This window comes from Chinchilla lanigera, unplaced genomic scaffold, assembly GCF_000276665.1.
Source record: "Chinchilla lanigera isolate Chin_1 unplaced genomic scaffold, ChiLan1.0 scaffold00009, whole genome shotgun sequence".
Lineage (NCBI taxonomy): Eukaryota > Metazoa > Chordata > Mammalia > Rodentia > Chinchillidae > Chinchilla > Chinchilla lanigera.
In genome coordinates this window covers 4,269,151-4,287,402 of record NW_004955410.1, presented here as the reverse complement: position 1 = coordinate 4,287,402, position 18,252 = coordinate 4,269,151, and the positions used below count along the sequence as shown (strand labels likewise).

The window sequence follows — 18,252 nt, the reverse complement described above, 5'->3', positions numbered from 1 at the left end:
GTTTTCAATAAAATGGACTTGAAATATACCTGCTAAAAAACTTGAATCACAGAAAATAGGGTCATCCACACTCTCCACCAAGACTGTAAATGTGTAAGTGCTGGTGTTATTTCCACTATCTTTAGCCTCAATTTCCAAAGAGTAGGTTCTGGAGTTGTTTGGGTTGTCAAGGTTCAAAGGCTGAAGAAGAGTGATTATTCCTGTAGCTAAAGAAAGAAATAAAATGACCATTACAGAGTCTATGTTAGCTTATGTACACAGATGTTGTTTTAATTCACTTATTTTTCCCTGCATAAGAAAGTGACATTTAGCTATTATGGATCCACTGGAAATATTTCTTTAAAACCTTCTGTATAACTTTTACACTTAAAAATAATCATGTATTTAAAATTACTTTATCATACTTCCCTTCAAGGTTCTAAATTGTTAGTCTTTTGTGTTTATGGAACACAGGAAGCTTCCTGACCTAAAAATACTGAACATAAACTATTCCGCTTTATTTTTATTAAAACAGTAAACTCGTTGGCATTTTTTGCCTGAAACACTAGCCAACCATCTTAAAATCAAAATCATCCATTGCCGCTGCCATGAAGTTAATCTGATCACATAAAAAAAAAAGTTGAAAAATGAGCTTGGGAGTCAAACCGAGGGAAATTTTCAAAGACAGAAATGAGTATGGATCCCCGGCACAAAACTGCCTCCCTCAGAGCGTTCTCTGCCTGGCCTCCTGTGCTCCGACCCCGCCTTGAACGTCTTCATGACTCTCAAAGCCTGGATCTCACCTGTGTTTCCCTTAGCTCTTTCTCCCCCGAAATGTGTATCTTGAGTATAAATGCATAAGCCAACGATTCTGATTCAAATAAATTATTTCACATGTGGGAAGATCAGTATTACAACTTTAAAATGCTCTAACGTTACTCAGTCAAATTACATCCCCAGAACTCTATTTCTTGTGGGTTTTCGGTTTTGCTTGGGCTCCAGGGAGATTTGAGGCCACCTCAGAGTGTAGAAAGAGACAGTAGCCTTTTACCTCCTTACACAGATTGGGCCTGGTCCATGATCCAGTGCTGGCCTGAGCCCGTGACTGCCTCACCTCGCTGACTTCTAGAACAAATGTGGACACTGAGTTCTGTGGTCAAAGGCCCCAGCTTCTGCAGGGCACCAGGCCGGCAAGGTCAGTGGCAGGAGTCTCAGCACATGCTGGGGAACAGTGGTCCAGCATGCTGTCCTGTGTTCCAGTCCACCCTTAATCTCCCCACCTGGCATCCTTCTTTCCTTTCCGATTCCTGCCCTGTGGACTTCAAGCTCTAGCATCAGACACAGACACTATACTTCTGGTGCTCCTGTTTGTTTGGACCTATGACTGATAGAACTGGTACCGAGACTTCATAGAAAGAAGTATTTCAGAATAGTAGTCCTGTCCACATAGACACAGCTACATCCATAATCAACATTCAGTTATGCAGGAAAAGTCCCCAACTGAGGCAACAACGAGGCCTTATGTGTCCCGCAGTTTCCAAGGATTTCACAGATGCATTGGTACCAATTATCTTTGAAAGATGGTGGTCAGTTATAAAAGCCAGGTTTTTACGTCACTCATTATTTCAAAAGAATGCCATTTTAATAATAAGAAAAACAGCCACTATAAATGCCACATGGTTTTGGTTTTCCTGTTCCGTGTTTAATTTTGCAAGGGTAGTTTTGCCAGCCCAACTTCTAAAGGGAGTGAGGAGATTAGATAGTGAGTGTGTAGCCAAAGCAGACTACAAGAATCTGTCTAAAACTTACAGGGGTCCAAGCCAAACATCTCCTGCTGAGTTTTAAAGGCGTAAGTGATGCTGTCTTCGTCGCGATCGATTGCTCTTAGTCTTGCTACAATTTCTCCAATGGGAGTCTTTTCAGTCACATTAATGGAGTCCAGAGGAAATGCTCTAAGGGGGAAAATGGTGATGGAAAAATTGTTGATAGAAATGTGTGGATTCTTACACATATGATGCTCAAGGAATGACAACTTGACCAGTTCCAAATCCAGTCAAATACAAGGAATTTACATAGCTTTTCTGTATAAACATCACTTTTCAATCATACAGTGTCGAGTACAATGTCAGATATCAAAGATATTGTGACAGAAGAGAGGAAAAGTGAAAACAGACCAGGACAATGTGCTTCTACTATTCCAAATATCCACTGTAGGGAACAGCTGGCAAATGAACGTGAGAGATGTAATATATTTATTTTTATCTTGTTATCCGGTGTGATGAAACGCCGTCTAAAGTAATAACTCATTAGAGCAAGTTGTCAAAATATTTATAATTTTACTGCTCATCTCTTTAAGTAGTATGTAAGGTCCCTGGTCATGTCTAGAGCATTTCAGAGCCTTAAATCATTCTCTTATGGTCCACCCATTGGGACGCTCTTTATCGATGACCTACCATGTATTGTGCGGGCTTGCACGGGCACGACTAAGTCTTAGCTCCTGAAATGCGGGCGCGCACTGCTAAGAGCACATACAGCTATACATCAGTATGATGGTACGTAACAGATGCCGCAACTTTCCCACAGGTCTGAGGAGGAAGGAACACTAGTTCCGGGGACTGCAGAGAGCTTCAGGAAAATCTTCAAAGCAATGTGAGGTCCAACGGAAAGGAAGGGAGGGATGCCGTTTGGTCACCATAGTCCAGTGTGGGTCTTCTTCCTTTACACCTAATGTGATGACAATCATCATACTTGTGTTCTGAACTTTTCATTTCATTCATTGTCACTTACTGTGCTGTACCTTAAGAGATGAGAAATATCTGGAGACCACATTTTGGTAAGTTTGGTACAGCTTAAATTCCCAGTATTGAATTCTACTACATAAATCCAAGTAGTAAGTTCATTCTTACGAAAGGAATGAAAGGAGCAGAATATTAATCCCAAAGGCTGATGGCTCCTCTGCCTCATACACAGGTGGGCAGAAGGGCAGCTCTTCTGGCAAATAAGGGGCAAAACTTGCAGATTTGCTTCCATTTTCAGATGATAAAGACAGCGGGTTTGTGGATCTCACTCGGTGAGTTACATTTCTTAGTCACTGTAGTGCTGCAACTTGCTAATGTAAGAAAAGTAATTTGAAAACTACCATTTTCATTTTTATGGATATAAGAAGTGTTTGGTTACTGTTAGATTGTAATAATACATCTGATCATTATACTTTCAAATATAGGAAAACGTCTACATTTGCACTTATGATCTGAAAACATGTTTGAATGCTACAATTATACTTCAGAAACATGAAAATTAAAGTACTTTAAGCATTTTAAATTATGTTTTAAGGTCAAGTTTTACTTAAAGTCATTGTAGCTATTAAAAAGAAATGTAAGCACTTTGGAACAAATTGGAAAAAGAAGCCAAAGGGAGAAAAAGGCACACCAAAATGTTTTAACCATCCTCGATGCTGATCATCCCTAAATTTGCTTTGCGGTACTTTCTGATGTGTATTTCACTTTTGATCAGTACATGTACTAATTATGGATAGGTAGTCGTACAGTTTTAAGAGAACTTCATAAATCTGTTATATAGCTACAAATTATTATTTACAATCTATTACTAATCTACAACATTGTCATTAACAATCTATGTGAGAGTTTACCCTAGCCGTTCTCCCCTGGTTACACTTTGGAATAAATATGCTTACTCAAATTGAGGCCTTTCGTCATTTATGTTTCTGATCTGGATAATTATTGTTCCTTGGCAGAACAGACCCGCTGTGTCCGTCACCCTCAGTGTAAGCTGGAAAACCTGGAAAAGAGATTTTAGAAATTTTATAGTGTATTGCTTGGTAACGCACATATTTCTACGTTAGGTTTCCTGTTAAGGCAGGCTTTGTTTTTTCCAGTTAAAAACAGCATTTTACTTCTTTTAGAAGTAATTAAAGGAAATGTAAGTGCTTTCTTAGCTGGATTAGTAGTAAATTTCAAAATAGCTTCATTGTACAGGCCATTAAATTTGAGTCAGAAGTCTATGTAAGTTGGCTATTTGCCTAAATATTGATGAAATTCAACCAAAAATATGAAGGAATTCTAGAATCACTTGTTAACCCCAAATCTAATGTATTGAAAACTATTGACAATGCCAGCTGTTTGGTGCTAACCACTAGAAACGGGAGCATTCGCCACTCTTGTGGCTCCTGGACGTTATGTAATTTGTGAAGAGTTGAGAATGTCTTGAGACCTCAAATGTGTTCTTTGTCAACCTGACACACTTCTCACCCCTCACATATTCATTCGTGTTAGCAAGTGTAGCTTTGGAGAAAAAAAATACGGAAAAACTGCCTACCTTGAAGGTAGGAAGCAATCCATCTTTCCAGAACAAGCATCTAGAAGCCCTGCACTGTCCAGGACCCCACGCTGAGTCAGGGACTCACAGCACTGCCCCGGATTTCCATCCCTGGGATGTGTAACCTGGGGCCACATCTTACACAGTGGGTCACAGGTGTAGAGTGGAAAGACGGAGAAGGACCTGAAGGACTTGCTACAAGTCCGACTGAATGTGTGAGTATTGGTGGTTCCAGAAGGGTCAGCAGTAAAGCTCTGAGCTGCGTACACAAAGGCTCCTCTACACAGCCTGCCTGTCTTCTCCACCTCATCCCATCTGGAAATCTTAATCAAACTGTTCAAAAGCTATGTGTCGCTGGCCTCTGTGCCATCCTCCATGTCCAAGATCCAAATTGAACTCATATAGAATCGACTGACTTTCTGCTACAATTTACGTATAGTCTTCAAAAATAGACAGTTGAGATCATGTTCAACTGTCAATGTTTTCTCCTAAATACCCAACCAGTGGTAAATTGTCTGTTTGTATTCTAATGTCTTACATTCCTATTTTCCTATATTTCCTTGGTCGCCTACCCGAGTTACTCCATGTGGAGGCATTTCTGAACATAGAGATTATTTTAGATAACAGTAAGGATCATGATGATCATAAACTCCTTCACTTTTCATGTGTCACACCTCATTGTTCTATGAACACACAAGCTCAGCAGCCACGGAGCTATTTTCTTTCTAGGCCGTTGTTTCTACTTATATAAACATCCTTTTTCACTCCACATTAAAAAGTTGTCCCCAGAATACTTTCCTTAAATTATATTTCTCATAAAACTACCAGAAATCACCTTTTCTCCTATAGCAAAGAATTCATTTCAAATTCTTCTTTTAGGTTCATACCTTGACCATTTAAGCGTTTTAACATCCTAGGTGGGTCAGGGCATGAATGATCAAATCATTTCAACATAAAAACTTCACTGTTCTCAGTTTCTTTCATTTCTTTGACAGGTAGATCTAAAAAGCTAAGCCATAACCCCTCTTCTTTGGTACCCATCAAGTGTGGATCTAGGTTTTTGGTTAACTACACTAATCCTTTCATATGAATCACACAAAATATTGCTCTTCTTCTAAAATAACATGGTTCAATTTTTCATGAAGAATTCAAAATTATGATAACTCTCCTTTACTCTATGTAGAAAAATAAATATGGTAATTACATGATATCCTCTGTCAAAGTCCAAAGTATCTTCTCCTTTCAGGCTGACGATCCCATTTACAGCATCCACTCCAAAAGATTTTGCTCCTTTCTGTGGCCCAGAGATCTGAGTCTCAAGTGTGTACTGCAAAATGAATATGCATTACTCACACCAAAACAGATGCAAAGCGTGAAGATCATTAAGATACAATGATAGAACAGATACATAGGAAGTCTCCCATTTTTACACTAATTAATTTCAGTTTTTTCTCTATGGTTTGGCTGTTATTAGGACCATTAATATATTCTTGTAGTTGAGTTGTTCAGCTATGAACTCAACCAAAACATTCGCTGCTTTTTAATAGAACTTCAAAACGCTGTACATTTTCTAGGATAAGTCACAAAATTTTAATTCTGATTCTGCAAAAGCAACTCTGAAAGAATATACAAAATAAATGCAAAACAAAGTAGAATTAAGAGTATGAATACTATTCAAATAGCTCAATTAAACATATAGTTTATGATTTACTTTATGTTCTTCAATTCACTTGTAGTTTTTGCCACCACCTCTAAGAAGACGTGAAAGTAGATCAATCTGTTCTCTAAAGCTGCTGAAAAGATGTAATTTGATGTGAGGTAAAAATTCATAAAGTAAAGCTTAGTGACTTTGGTGGATTTCTTTTTAACCCAAAATTCATTCTCTCTTCTAACACTATGGTCAGAACACAAACGTTTAAAATAACCACCTCCTAACCCCCTCCCCGTACTCTTGCAAATAACAGAACTGGTAATAACTGCTCTCAGCTGGACCACAGGTTTTTGTTAACCTATTGAGAAGATATCATCTAATGGGAGAGATCTCATGTTTCTTAACAATTTCATTATGTCTAATCTACAACAGAATATTTTTGGAGCATTCTGCAGGTAGTTTTTTAATACTTTGACTGACAGCAGCATATGTATCACTGAACATTAGGCAAAAACAAAACATGTATCATGGCAAAATATATATAAAAATGTATAATTGTGGAAATCAAGAGACCTAGCAACTTCCACAGGATCACCCGCTAGCTAGGGAGACAGTCGTAACTTTGCCCAAGTCGTCGGACAGCCCCAAGGCCACCAGGTGCCCATGACTTCATGCGCGGCAGCTACACCGCAAGTGTGCTGGCTTTTGCAGTCCAGTGCACCATGAAACTCTCAGACAGAACTTTATGGGTTCTTTCTATTTTGCCAACTCTCTGAAACGTTTTACAACTATGATTCAGTCCTGAGAAAAGCAAGTCTCACTGAGTTGGATCCTTAGTAAGTAGGACACTGACACACGAGAAAAAATATACACACATACACAGTCACGTTCCCTTGTGTCGTTGGAATAGCTAGAAAAGTAAAAACGTGCTGATTCACACCCAATGGGCAAAGCTCAGGTTTTGCTCAGCAGTGACCTCTGCCTGCAGCCCTCTACCTTGAGAACTCACTTTGTATTTTTTTCAGCACCTCAAGAACAAAACTTCTAAAAGAACATATTCTAAAACTACTATATGCAACACTAACGTAAGTTGTGTAAGAGTTGTTAGGTTTGATAAAGGCTGCTTAATTGTAAAAGTAAACTGAATATTCTGAAAAACAGCTCCAGTCACTGCTCATATGCTTGCTGAAGCAATGTGCACATGGACTCCACGGCAGCCACCCACCGTCAGCCTGTCACCGTGCACCAAGTCCTCGTCTGTGGCCGTCACTCTGTAAATGGACTGAAATAGTGGGTAGTCCTCATCGATTTCCAAAGCAGCTGTGAAGCAAAAATCAACATGTATCATAAACGGAAGTACATTATGCATTCCTTATCTTCCTAGAGAGGAAAGATGCAGCAGTATTCACCACAGAGTGGATAGCAGGGCTGGGATGACATTTAAAGCTGCAATATATGTGTCACTCACTTCTGTACTGTTCCTTGTTTTCCTGATTTTCACCATCCTTTTCCTTACTTACTTCCTTAAAAGAGAGGGCCTTTTCCTTACTTCCTATAGCACTCTCTGCAGCTCACACGACATATGTGTGGACAATTTGTATTGCAGGGCAGTGATTGGACATCACAAAAGACTACTGTAATTTCTAGACCCAATGAGGTGGCAGAGAAGCACTGCCCCCTACTGAGCAGGTGTGCAGACAACTAATTAGGCTCCAGCCACAGATGCCTTCCAACGTCCCCCACATCCTGGTCCCTGACATGATGGACCAACCCCAGGAAAGAATCAGGTTAATTGTTTTATTGAGTTCTGGTGTGTTGTTTGTGACTGTAACTCTGCGCGTGTGTGTGTGTGTGTGTGTGTGTGTGTGTGTGTATGATTACAGTTTACTGAAATATAAATTTGAAATAAAATTGAACTCAAATTTTGATAATAAGACATCTTAAATATTCTATTTTTTACATAAATTGACAGGTCAAACATATATGTTATAATAAATATATAATAAATCATATATATTATTTCACATAATAAATATAAATTACATATAATGAAATATATATGTTATGATAAAAGTATATGTTAACAGTTTCCCACTAAATTCAATTTGTTTCTAATGTAATCACATTTAAAGTGAATGACCAGGAGGTTTGAGGGTAGAAGGATAAAGATATCTATCTATAGTCATGACTCCCAATATTTTTTTTCTAAAAACAACGTAGAATAAAGGAAGAAATCACATCACACTAAAACCATGCGGTGTACATAGCTTGAAGTCAGAGCATGACCAAACTTCATGACTTTAAGAAAATTTTATAAAGAAAGAAATGAACTCAACAAATCCACTTTCTCCCACTGCGAGGGCTTGCGCCAAGCAAGGAAGGACTCAGAAAAACTATAGCTAAGAGGAAAACAAATAATAAAGCTAACAACAAATAAAATTATTACCAGAAAGATCAAGTCTAAAGTGTAAAAAGCCAGAAAGTCTTATGATTGCCATTCATGTTTAGTACTGTCCAAAGAAACATAAAGAAATAAAGACACATCACCAGACTTACTTTTTCCTGGAGTCAAATAACCAAGAACAGAATTCATTTTAAAGTAACAAATATTGCAAGTAGAGTGATGACTAAAGAAAAGCACCCAGAAATGCAGGTACCGGGGTGTAGAACTCATGTTTGATTCAATCAGAACCTTACACTTTTTAAACTTCCCTAACAGTTCAACGAACATCAGATCTTTGACACTTCCTAAGTCTAAGCCTGAGCTGTTTAGTTTGCACAAAGGATTCCCAGGGCAGTCATCGTGCGGGACCTCACTGCTGCTCCTCTTTTCCTCCTCCGCTGTCTGCAGCAGTTATTTGAAGACTGTCTCTTGGTGCACACCTCTAACCCCTTCCATTGCACTCCTGTCCACGGGAGAGCCCTCATTTTACCACTCAGTGTAAACAGGAGCAGTAAAGCTGGTGACAGCTGACCTTCTCCCCCACAATCTACACCCTGCTTCCACGTGCACGCTCTTTTCTGCTTCTAACTTGCAGGGTTAGGTAAATCACCCCCTTCTCTCCTCTTGTTCCTTCGCAGGACTTTACCTTCCATATTCAATCTCTCCCTCTCTTCCACCTGCTTCCCAGGATCCGTGGAACATGCTTACACCTCTTTTCTTTAGAAAAGCATTCTTGACCCCAGCACACCTGAGCTATGGCCCTTTCTCCTGCGCTTTGGGGCCACACCTCCCGCTCACTCTTTGTCCCTCTCTACGCACAGAAACTCTTCCCAAAAGTTACTGATGAACTCCTCGCCGGCAGACCAGGGCTGCTGAGTACCCACCTGATCTGCCCTCTCTGACCTCTCAACATTTGTGCAGCTGGCTTTTCTTTCTTTCCTTGGAAGAAAATGAGCATTGCACATCTGTAGGAATTACTTGAAAACTTCTGAGAGCCTCTGGAAAATTTCCTGGGAAAACTGAAATTGGCAAATTTCCTGAACTGCTATTAAGTTCTCAGATCAGGCAAAATCTTTGTTACAGCTTTCCAAACCCTGCCAAACAATGTCTTACAAATCTGCAGTCTGCCTAGGTTCTTCCCATTCCATCTTTTTCCTTTTTGCGTCTTCTACCCTCCCACCTTAGAGCCAGCAGGAAGAGAAAAGAGGAAGTGGTGGTTCTGGCACTCGAGTGCCCGCAGGAACCAAGTAAGAGCCCAGGACAGCACCTGCCTGCAGGCTCACACCTTCACCAAGGTTCTTCTAAAAGAGGATTCCAATTACTACTCAAATCTAAAACCAGCATCAAAATTGAAAGTGGCTGTATAATGTCTGTTTCCTTGGAAAAAGAAGTGCACATATTTATAAAAAAAAATAACAGTAGCAGTAAAACTTAGTGAAAATGAGCTTTTGTATCAACAGAGAAGTATGAATGTCACATTTCCAAACATAAACAAGGTTCCTTCTATAATTACTGAAGAAGTGAGGATGATATTTGAGAACAATATAATAATTGTATATATATAAAATATACTTTATTTTTATAATAAGTTTTAAACTATTTAATATGAATAATTTAATGGAATGAATATTTGATTTTGTTTTGTAAGGTCCAAACTTCACAATGATAATTTTTCATATAATTTTATTTGTAAAGGAAACTTACAGTTAACATTCATGATTTTCCAAATGAACCATAACACACTATGTTTTCCTACTACTGAATTTTTTTTTTTTTTTTTTTTTTTTTTTTTTTTGTCTTTTTCAGACAGGGTCTCTCTACGCAGTTCAGGCTGGCTTTGAGCTCACTTTGTAGCCCAGGCTGGTCTCAAACTCACAATGATCCTCCTGCCTCAGCCTCCTGAGTGCTGGGATTACAGGCGTGCACCACCACACCCAGGGTCTACTACTGAATTTTAATTGCAATAAGAAAGAAAATTTCTTTCAATTACACACATAAATAAACAGGGACATCCTACTCAGTAATACTCTTTTAGAATATTATTACTTCTAATAATACTTATATAATACTTCTAATACTTCAAATTATTATTTCTAATATACTCAGTCAGTAACTCTTCTAGTGTACCCTTAGAGTGTAAGAGGAAATAAAAAAACTCAAATCCAGACATTTTTAATCTGTGAAATACAGAGAAAATTAAAATGATGAATACAGACTTCTACATATTTAGATGATGAGTCGGCACGACTGATGACTCACCCATTCACTCCACCTGAACGTCAGCTCCATCTCTTCCTCACTTTCTCCCTCCTGTCTTCAACCTCCCCAAGGAATTCTCACCATTTGTTTATAAAATTACCCACATCTCCTTTTAAGAAGAACTAAAGCAGACACAGACCTAGAACTCTGTTGTAGTTCTGCTGCTGCCTGGGCTCCAGGCTCACACTCAAATTTCTGAGGAAATGTTTTGTCTTTCCACAACCTCACTGACCAACCTGCTTCCTTCTGGCTTCTGCCCCCAGAACACCTATGACACCCTTCTCAGACGCAGGAGTCACCATCTTGCCTGTATCTCTCAGAAAACACAGTGATACTCTGAATTCCCCTCTCGGCTGAGGATGTCTAGTGTGCTGACCCCTGGCAGTCTTTGAAGACCCTCTCCCTGTGCCCTCCAGGGCACTCGCACTCCCAGCCCTACAGCTCCTCAGCTGCTCTTCTCCTTGGCAGCCTGAGTCGCTCCCAGTCATTAAGTGTAGGAGTCTTCCAGGTTTGGCCCTATTCCCTCCTTTTTCTAATGCTCTGCTGTGACTGAGTAATTTCATCCAAAACCATGGTTTCAATTACAAAACATTTATAGCTCTAGGCGAGACCACTGAGCACAGCTGCTAACTTAAATCCCTCCTTTGATAGAACAAAGGCTTATCGAGCAGGACATGATTGAAAGTGAACTCAAGAGTGTTCCCTTACATTCGGGCTGCTTCTAGGCTTCCCTGCTGTACTTGAGTGTCACGCCGCGTATGCCTGGTCGTCCTCCTCTCCTCCTTTATATTGGATTCATGGTCAGTTCATTTCCTATTTGACATCTGGAGACTACCCAGGCCAAAGTGTTTACCTTCTTCCCTGGATTACTAGTACAACCTTGCAATTGCTCATCCTCTTTTTTACTCTACAGGTATTTTAACTTCCACCCTTGTGTCAAATCTAGATTTCTGGTATTTTTTTTTTGCTCTGTGAACTAAGAATAGTTTTTATACTTTTAAACAGAAGTGATTTTAAAAAAGCAAAAGATGACTAATAGTTTGTAACACAGGAAATTTATATGAAATTCAGATTTTACTGTTCACAAATAAAATTGTAACAGAACACAAACACACCCACTTGTCTTAGATTGTCTATTTCAGCATCCTGCTACAATGGCAGAGTTGAGAGATGCAACTAAAGACCACACACAGTACTCTCAGCACTTCTAACATGGTGAATTCCAAAAAATCTAATCACATCAGGACTCTCAGTACCACGTTATTCTTCACGAACATGCTTGACCATCATAGAAAAATAAGAAAAGTAGACACTGAATGACACACTTTTAAGGTATGAGGAGTGTGGATTAGTGTGCTTTGAGGTATCTGGCAAAAAAAATGTATTATACAATGGCTTTGTAGCTATGAGCTGAGAATACATTTCAGAGAAACAGGATAAATGCTCATCACAATCTCCTCACCTAAGTGGAAAACAATGGTCAGTAAAAGCAGAAAAATTTAAACAAAATATTATATAATGATAGATTTTTAATCACAAAGGTAAACAAAAATATGACTGCAACCAACATAAAATTCTGAGTAAAATTATTGTTATAAAATTCATTTGATAGCCAAGCAAAGGAAGTCATTCTCTGACACTGGGTCACTTAACACTTTGCTCAATCAAAGCTCTTTCTATCACCTCAAAACTCCAAAAAGAATATCTATTTTTCTTGATAGTAGATCTATAATATCCTTAATTTTGTAGTTTTGACAGTGAAACTTCAAATATTTATTATCTACAATGCTTGAAACACAATATGCTCTGCCCCTGCAGTCTGTATACCCAGCCCATGGGTCTGTTTGAAATCACTGCCTGCTCACCCTGTTTCAGAGGATTTGCACAACCTTAAGGACAAAGACAGACTTTTGAAAACCCCCTTCATTACTCTTAAATAATCATTCTGGGTAACATTACTCACTGTTCTCTCCAGTTCTATCCCGGTAGACATTCATTCGTCCTGGTCACTGTGCTCTACTCTCCCTCTCTGCCTTTTACACATTATTTCTGCGGGAAATGCTGCTCCCTCTCCTCTTTTATATCTGGTCCTCTCAGAGTTTGGACCCAAAGTAAATCAGGGGTTATTTAGAGAATGCAGCCCTTGTATCTTGGGCTTGGTCAACCCCGCACAGAGACACATACATAATTTGCTTTCACAGTAACAAATGCCTCTTGTTTACATTATTATATCACAACTGAAATTTTATGTTTACTGTTGTACTGAACTGACGGCTAGATTCCCTACTCCTTAGAACATTAAAATAGTTTGAACCTTAAGGATATTAAAATATATTTCTTGGTGTTTTTACAGGTATACCCACTTGCAGGTGTATTAGATTATCAAAGAATTATATTTAGTTTTGTCTCCTGTCTTACTCTTTTACAATAAGTCTTTTGAAGAATCTCATTTGATACTTTTAAAGATTTGTTTTTTAACCACATAAATGTAGAGGAAAATTTTCTACATAGTGAATCTGCTTTCAAATTATTCCAGAGAGATGTTTTATGTTTCCTTGTAGATATATGACTATCTGCCCCTACGTTGCATATCTATGTAAACATACATTACACACATAGTTTTAAAAGAAACTGAAAGGGTAAACAAAATCCAAAAGGTACAGTAAACATTGTGAAAGGGAAAGAACGAACAAAATGAAAGAACAACTGGGATGGGGAAAGGAAAGAAGAAGGAAGATAGATGTATAGATAGTTATATGTACACAAGAGTGCTAAAATAATTGTATTGGTAGTTTCTATCAGTTCATTGAAAGGAACAGTTGTTTATGTTGTTCAATCAACCTTACATGCTTATGTCTGGTAATCTGAGCAATTACTCTGAAGATAACAATAAGCAATATAACAACCATTGTTAATTTCCTATCATCTTGTTTTGAAATACTGTATCATTGTTATTACTATTTTAAATTCTCTGTAAAAGAAAAAAGAAATCCCTGAGTATCTCTACATGAAAGTGTCCCTGGCCTCTTCCGTTGTAGGCAGTTGTTGGAGCAGACACAGAAAACCATGGCTCATACCTGTGCCCGCAGAGAACTGGGGGTCAGCCGTGCAGTCTGGGGGCTCAGGGACGTCGACGATGTTGATGGTTAGAACGCGCCTCACGAGGCCCCCAGTGTCAACTATGAGCAGGAACCGTATTGGATCCGTTTCGTAATTAAAGACTTTGGTAGATGTGATGACACCAGAACCTGGCAGAGAGAGAATGCAAAGCTGTAATTACCCTCAATACATAGAAACATGTCGTCTGTATTTTGAAAGATGTTGAAAATACATATGTCAACTCTTTTGTAAGGAAATGACATGATCTCCCGAAGTCACGGAGCTCACGGGAATCTTTACTGAAGGAGAGCAAGTGTGAGCGTTTCCATCTTCAGTTTTTCTCCGTCTCACCAGGAAAAGACCTAACACAGGCAAAGCATATGACTCCTCGTTTCTTTTTAAAATGTGGCACGAGTTAGACTTCTACTTTTAATAAGTTGAATTTCCCTCATTTTCAATGAATATTATTTCCAGAGATTACAGAGAGCATGAGAGACAGAGATCACTGTTCATCTCAGTCATGTCTATATTGAATTAACAGAAAATATGTTTATTGTGCATATCCGCTCCATTAGTTATGAGGAGCTTACCCATAATCAGAATACAGGGTGGCCAGAATTCTGAGCAGGCACAAAAGTTACCTATCACCAAGAATTTACACTTGTCAAAGGAGGGACACTGACTGAGAAAAGATATTTCTATTTTCTGCCTATTGTACCCATTACCACTTCCCTGCTGGAGCAAACTAACACTTGAGATTAAAAGAATAAGTTAAACAAGGACACTAAACAAAAGAGAAGCCAGTACAGATGACAAGGAAGAAAAATATGGGCACTGGTAAAAAGAACAATTTTTACAGTTCTCGTTACCAGCAATATTAGTTCTATTAAATCTGGATTTATTAAAAGAAACTATTATCAATTTAGCAACTCAATCATTTAAAAAGCAACGTGATAGTTATGCTACTTTTAGAAAGCTCAAGTCACAAAAACTACTGAATTGGAGAGAAAAAAATTATTCTATATCTGGGTACTTCACTATTATCCATAGCCAATATCTCTTTAAAGAATTGTATTAGCTAATCTCAGCTGATAAATTTAATAAGGACAAAAAGTGAGGCTCTAAAAACTAAATTTTCCACAAGTTCTTTTCAAATTTTTTAAATTCATGGGATGACGAGAGCCAAGACAAATCAAGTAATAACAAGAAAAAAAGAATAACCAAGCTGAGCTTCTGTTAAAGGGAGGTAGGGTTCATGCATGCTATAAATAGACTGAGACAGGGGCTGGGGATTTAGCTCAGTGGCAAAAGCACCTGCCTGGCAAGTGCAAGGTCGTGAGTTCGGTTCCCGGTACCGGAGAAAAACCAAAAAACAAACAAACAAAAAAAAAATAGACTGAGAAAAATATCTCACCTATGGTATTTGATCGAACCTGGAGGGAATTAATGGGTTCAACCACTGGCGGGTGTTTTCCTAATGTGTCTCGCGGATGAATTAGATGAACTAAGACTTGTTCGAGTAACCCCATGGGTTTCCCTTAACTCCCAAGAAAGAGCTTTTACTCCTTATTTTGGTGTCCAGGATGTAAGGGAGGGAGAGGTCCAGTGCCACTGTCCACGATGAATCACCTGTCCTGTGACCGGGTGGAAACAGCTCTGTCCACCGGGGAAGTAGAGGCACCACCCACGGAGGACGTTCTACAGTGTGCTCCTGTCTGTAGGCCGTCTGTCTGTCCAGAGCTGCTGGAGCCTGGGGACTTTGGCCATGAGGCACCATGAAAGCCTCGGCTTTGGCATCCGCGTGGTTTGGATCAGAACCGTGCCCAAAGCCGGACTGCTAGGAGGCGTGGTCCCCAGGGGGTTCTGGGGGGTACTTCCGCAGTGGGGCCTGGGGGCGGTCTTCAGGCCTTAGAGAGCGCGCCTCCAAAGCCATCCTGCGGCGCTCGTCTATTCCTCTTCCTCTTGTCACTTCCCAGCCAGGAAGCGAGCAGTTTCGCCTCACCACGCCCCGGACAGTCCTGCGCTGCCTCACCGTCCGCCATAGGCAACTGGGCCAACCTGTCAGGGGCTGCGGCCTCCAAGCCTGGGAACCAAAATCATCTTTCCCTCGTCTAAGTTGACGCCTCTCGGTGGTCTCACACAGTGGCAGGAATCAGACCGCGGAGCGCCCCACAGGGGCTGGACCCGCAACGGAGCGGAGCTGCCCAATGGGTCCGCGCCGCGGTTCAGCAGGACCTCCTTGGGACAGATTTGAACAAACCTTTAAAGTCAGCCTTGTGAATGAACCCAAGCAAGGGAAGAACCATTTAGCCAAGGCAGAACTGCGGCAGATAAAACTGAGGGTTATCGGATGCCACTGAGCAGAGACAGGAGGAGCACAGATTTGAACAGTTGGGGTTAGACTTAGAAACACAGCCATACTGTCGTCGGTATGGGGCCATGAACCAGTAAAAGTGGGGAAACGGTTGAATTAGGCATGGTCTTTGTCTTCAGTAATGCCATCAGGGAAGTAGAGCTGCTAAAGAAAGGGTAGTTTAAAAACACACAAGCCGGGAGTGGTGGCACGTGTCTGAAACCCCAGCACTCACGAGGCTGAGGCAGGAGGATCTCCATGAATGTGAGGCCAGCCTGGGCTACATAAGCAAGTTCAAGGTCACTCTGAACTGCATAATGAGACCCTATCTCAAAAAATAATGATAATAAAAATTAACACACACAAGAGAAGCATTTTTTTTCTACATTTGAGAGCAGTATGGATATTGAAATTTCTTCTTGGAGGGAATTATTTCTGAACTAATAAATTAAAAATAGGAAGGAGTTGATGAAGAGAGGAAAGTACAGGAGGCAGAAGACATGACATGCACAAAGGCTCAGAGGAGAGTGAAGCTTTGTGTTGAGAGATGTATGTTAACATTAAAGTATGAAACTTCCAAAGGAGAGCAGTCCTTTCCACCCGAAAAAATAAACAGAAGACACATTTTCATGAGATTTGTGTGTCAGAACCAAGGGTTTAGATTTTACCTTGGGGAAAAGTGGAAGCTGCCCCAGAATCATAGGTGGCACGAGATAGATACGTATCAAACAATTACAGAGAGGGATCATAACTATATAATAATAAAATTACTCACGGTAAGGAGAAAATTGTGGGGCTGGGGATGTAGCTCAGTGGAAATGCACTTGCCTGGCATGATACAACCCCAAAAGTAGAAATAGAGGGGAAGGAGAGAGGGAGAGAGGGAAAGACAGAGAGAAAGGCGAGAGGGAAGAGAAGGAGAGGAGAGAGGGAGGGAGGAAGGGAGAAGGGGAGGACTATGAGGGAAGTCTGAGACAGGAAGGGAATGCAGAGGTTGGAGGAAACCTCAGGGAGGTAGTGAAGAAGGTTGTGAGATAGTCTTGGCGGAGATCAGAAAGGCACAAGGAGGGTTCGAATACCCTGTAAGGACTCCAGGTTCTGGGTGGTCGGGTGGCGCTCCAAGGGGAGTCTGGCCTGGCTGTCTGCCCCTGGGCCCAGAATCAGACTGCTGAATTTCAGATGCCATTGAGTCTGCGAAGAGGTGGGGAGGTCTAGGGCTCAGGGACAGTGCTTGAGCTCTGGGTGTATCTCATAGCTGTGGCCAGAGGATGCGTGGGTGAGGTTCTAGTCCCAGTAAGGAGGCAGGGAAATGCACAGAGTACACAGCAGGAGAGAGCAGGGGACAAATCATGTTTGGTTATGGCCTTGGATGTTAGAGCCTCAGAGATGTAGGTCCAGGGACTTAGACTGGATCCAACCATGAAGCTCAGCACAGAGTGCCAGATGCGGCAGGACTTGGAATAAGGGCGCACAGCAGGTGGTGTGTGCTGTCTGGACTCTAGGGGATCCAGCGGTGCACCGCGGTGAGAACCAAGTACCCTGAGCTCCCGGCCACAGGGGACCCCACGGGAGTGGGGGAATTGGCTCTGCAAGGTGAGGAGCACCCCACCTCTGCCTCCTGACTGGGAGGTGTGAGACCCGTGGGAGGAGAAGGAGCCCCAGCCCAGAGGAGCTGAGTCTGTCCCCCGGTGACACATTTTGGTTCAAGCCAGGAAGGAGGTAAGGCCACAAAATAGGCTGAGACAGTAAGGGACTTTCAGAGCTCACTTGGTACAGTGGGAGACTCCAGAGCGCACAGTGGAAGGCTGGGGAGGACAGCAAAGGACCGGGGATGCTGCAGGAAGCCCCGACCTAACAGCTGCTGCCAGACAGAGAGGCCGTGTGTCCAGGGGCACGAGTTTTCCACAGCCCTGGATTCAACCTGAGTGCTAAGAGGAGTGTGCAGAGACCGGTGTGCACGGCCATGGCTTGTGCTGTCACCTCCCAGAGCTGTTGCACAGGGAGGAGGGGGAGGAGAGAAAGAGCAGGAGCAGGAGCAAGGAGGAAGAGGAGGAGCAGGAGAAAAAGGAGGAGCAGGAGAAAGAGGAGGAGCAGGAGGAAGAGGAGGAGCAGGAGGAAGAGGAGGAGCAGGAG

At 41.1% G+C, this 18,252-nt stretch overlaps 1 protein-coding gene across 3 annotated transcripts in view; it reads right to left on the bottom strand.

Moving 5' to 3' along the window:
- LOC102004045 (protocadherin Fat 2) overlaps window positions 1–18,252 on the bottom strand; it is a 94,339-nt gene that overhangs the window by 73,288 nt on the left and 2,799 nt on the right. For all 3 annotated transcript variants that reach the window (XM_005377194.1, XM_005377195.1, XM_005377196.1), the window contains exons 3-8: window positions 13,745–13,915; window positions 7,191–7,285; window positions 5,519–5,641; window positions 3,674–3,777; window positions 1,789–1,931; window positions 30–206 (exon numbers count right to left, since the gene is read on the bottom strand). In XM_005377194.1, coding sequence (XP_005377251.1) covers window positions 30–206; window positions 1,789–1,931; window positions 3,674–3,777; window positions 5,519–5,641; window positions 7,191–7,285; window positions 13,745–13,915 — 813 coding nt within the window. The remainder of the gene's footprint in view (window positions 1–29; window positions 207–1,788; window positions 1,932–3,673; window positions 3,778–5,518; window positions 5,642–7,190; window positions 7,286–13,744; window positions 13,916–18,252) is intronic.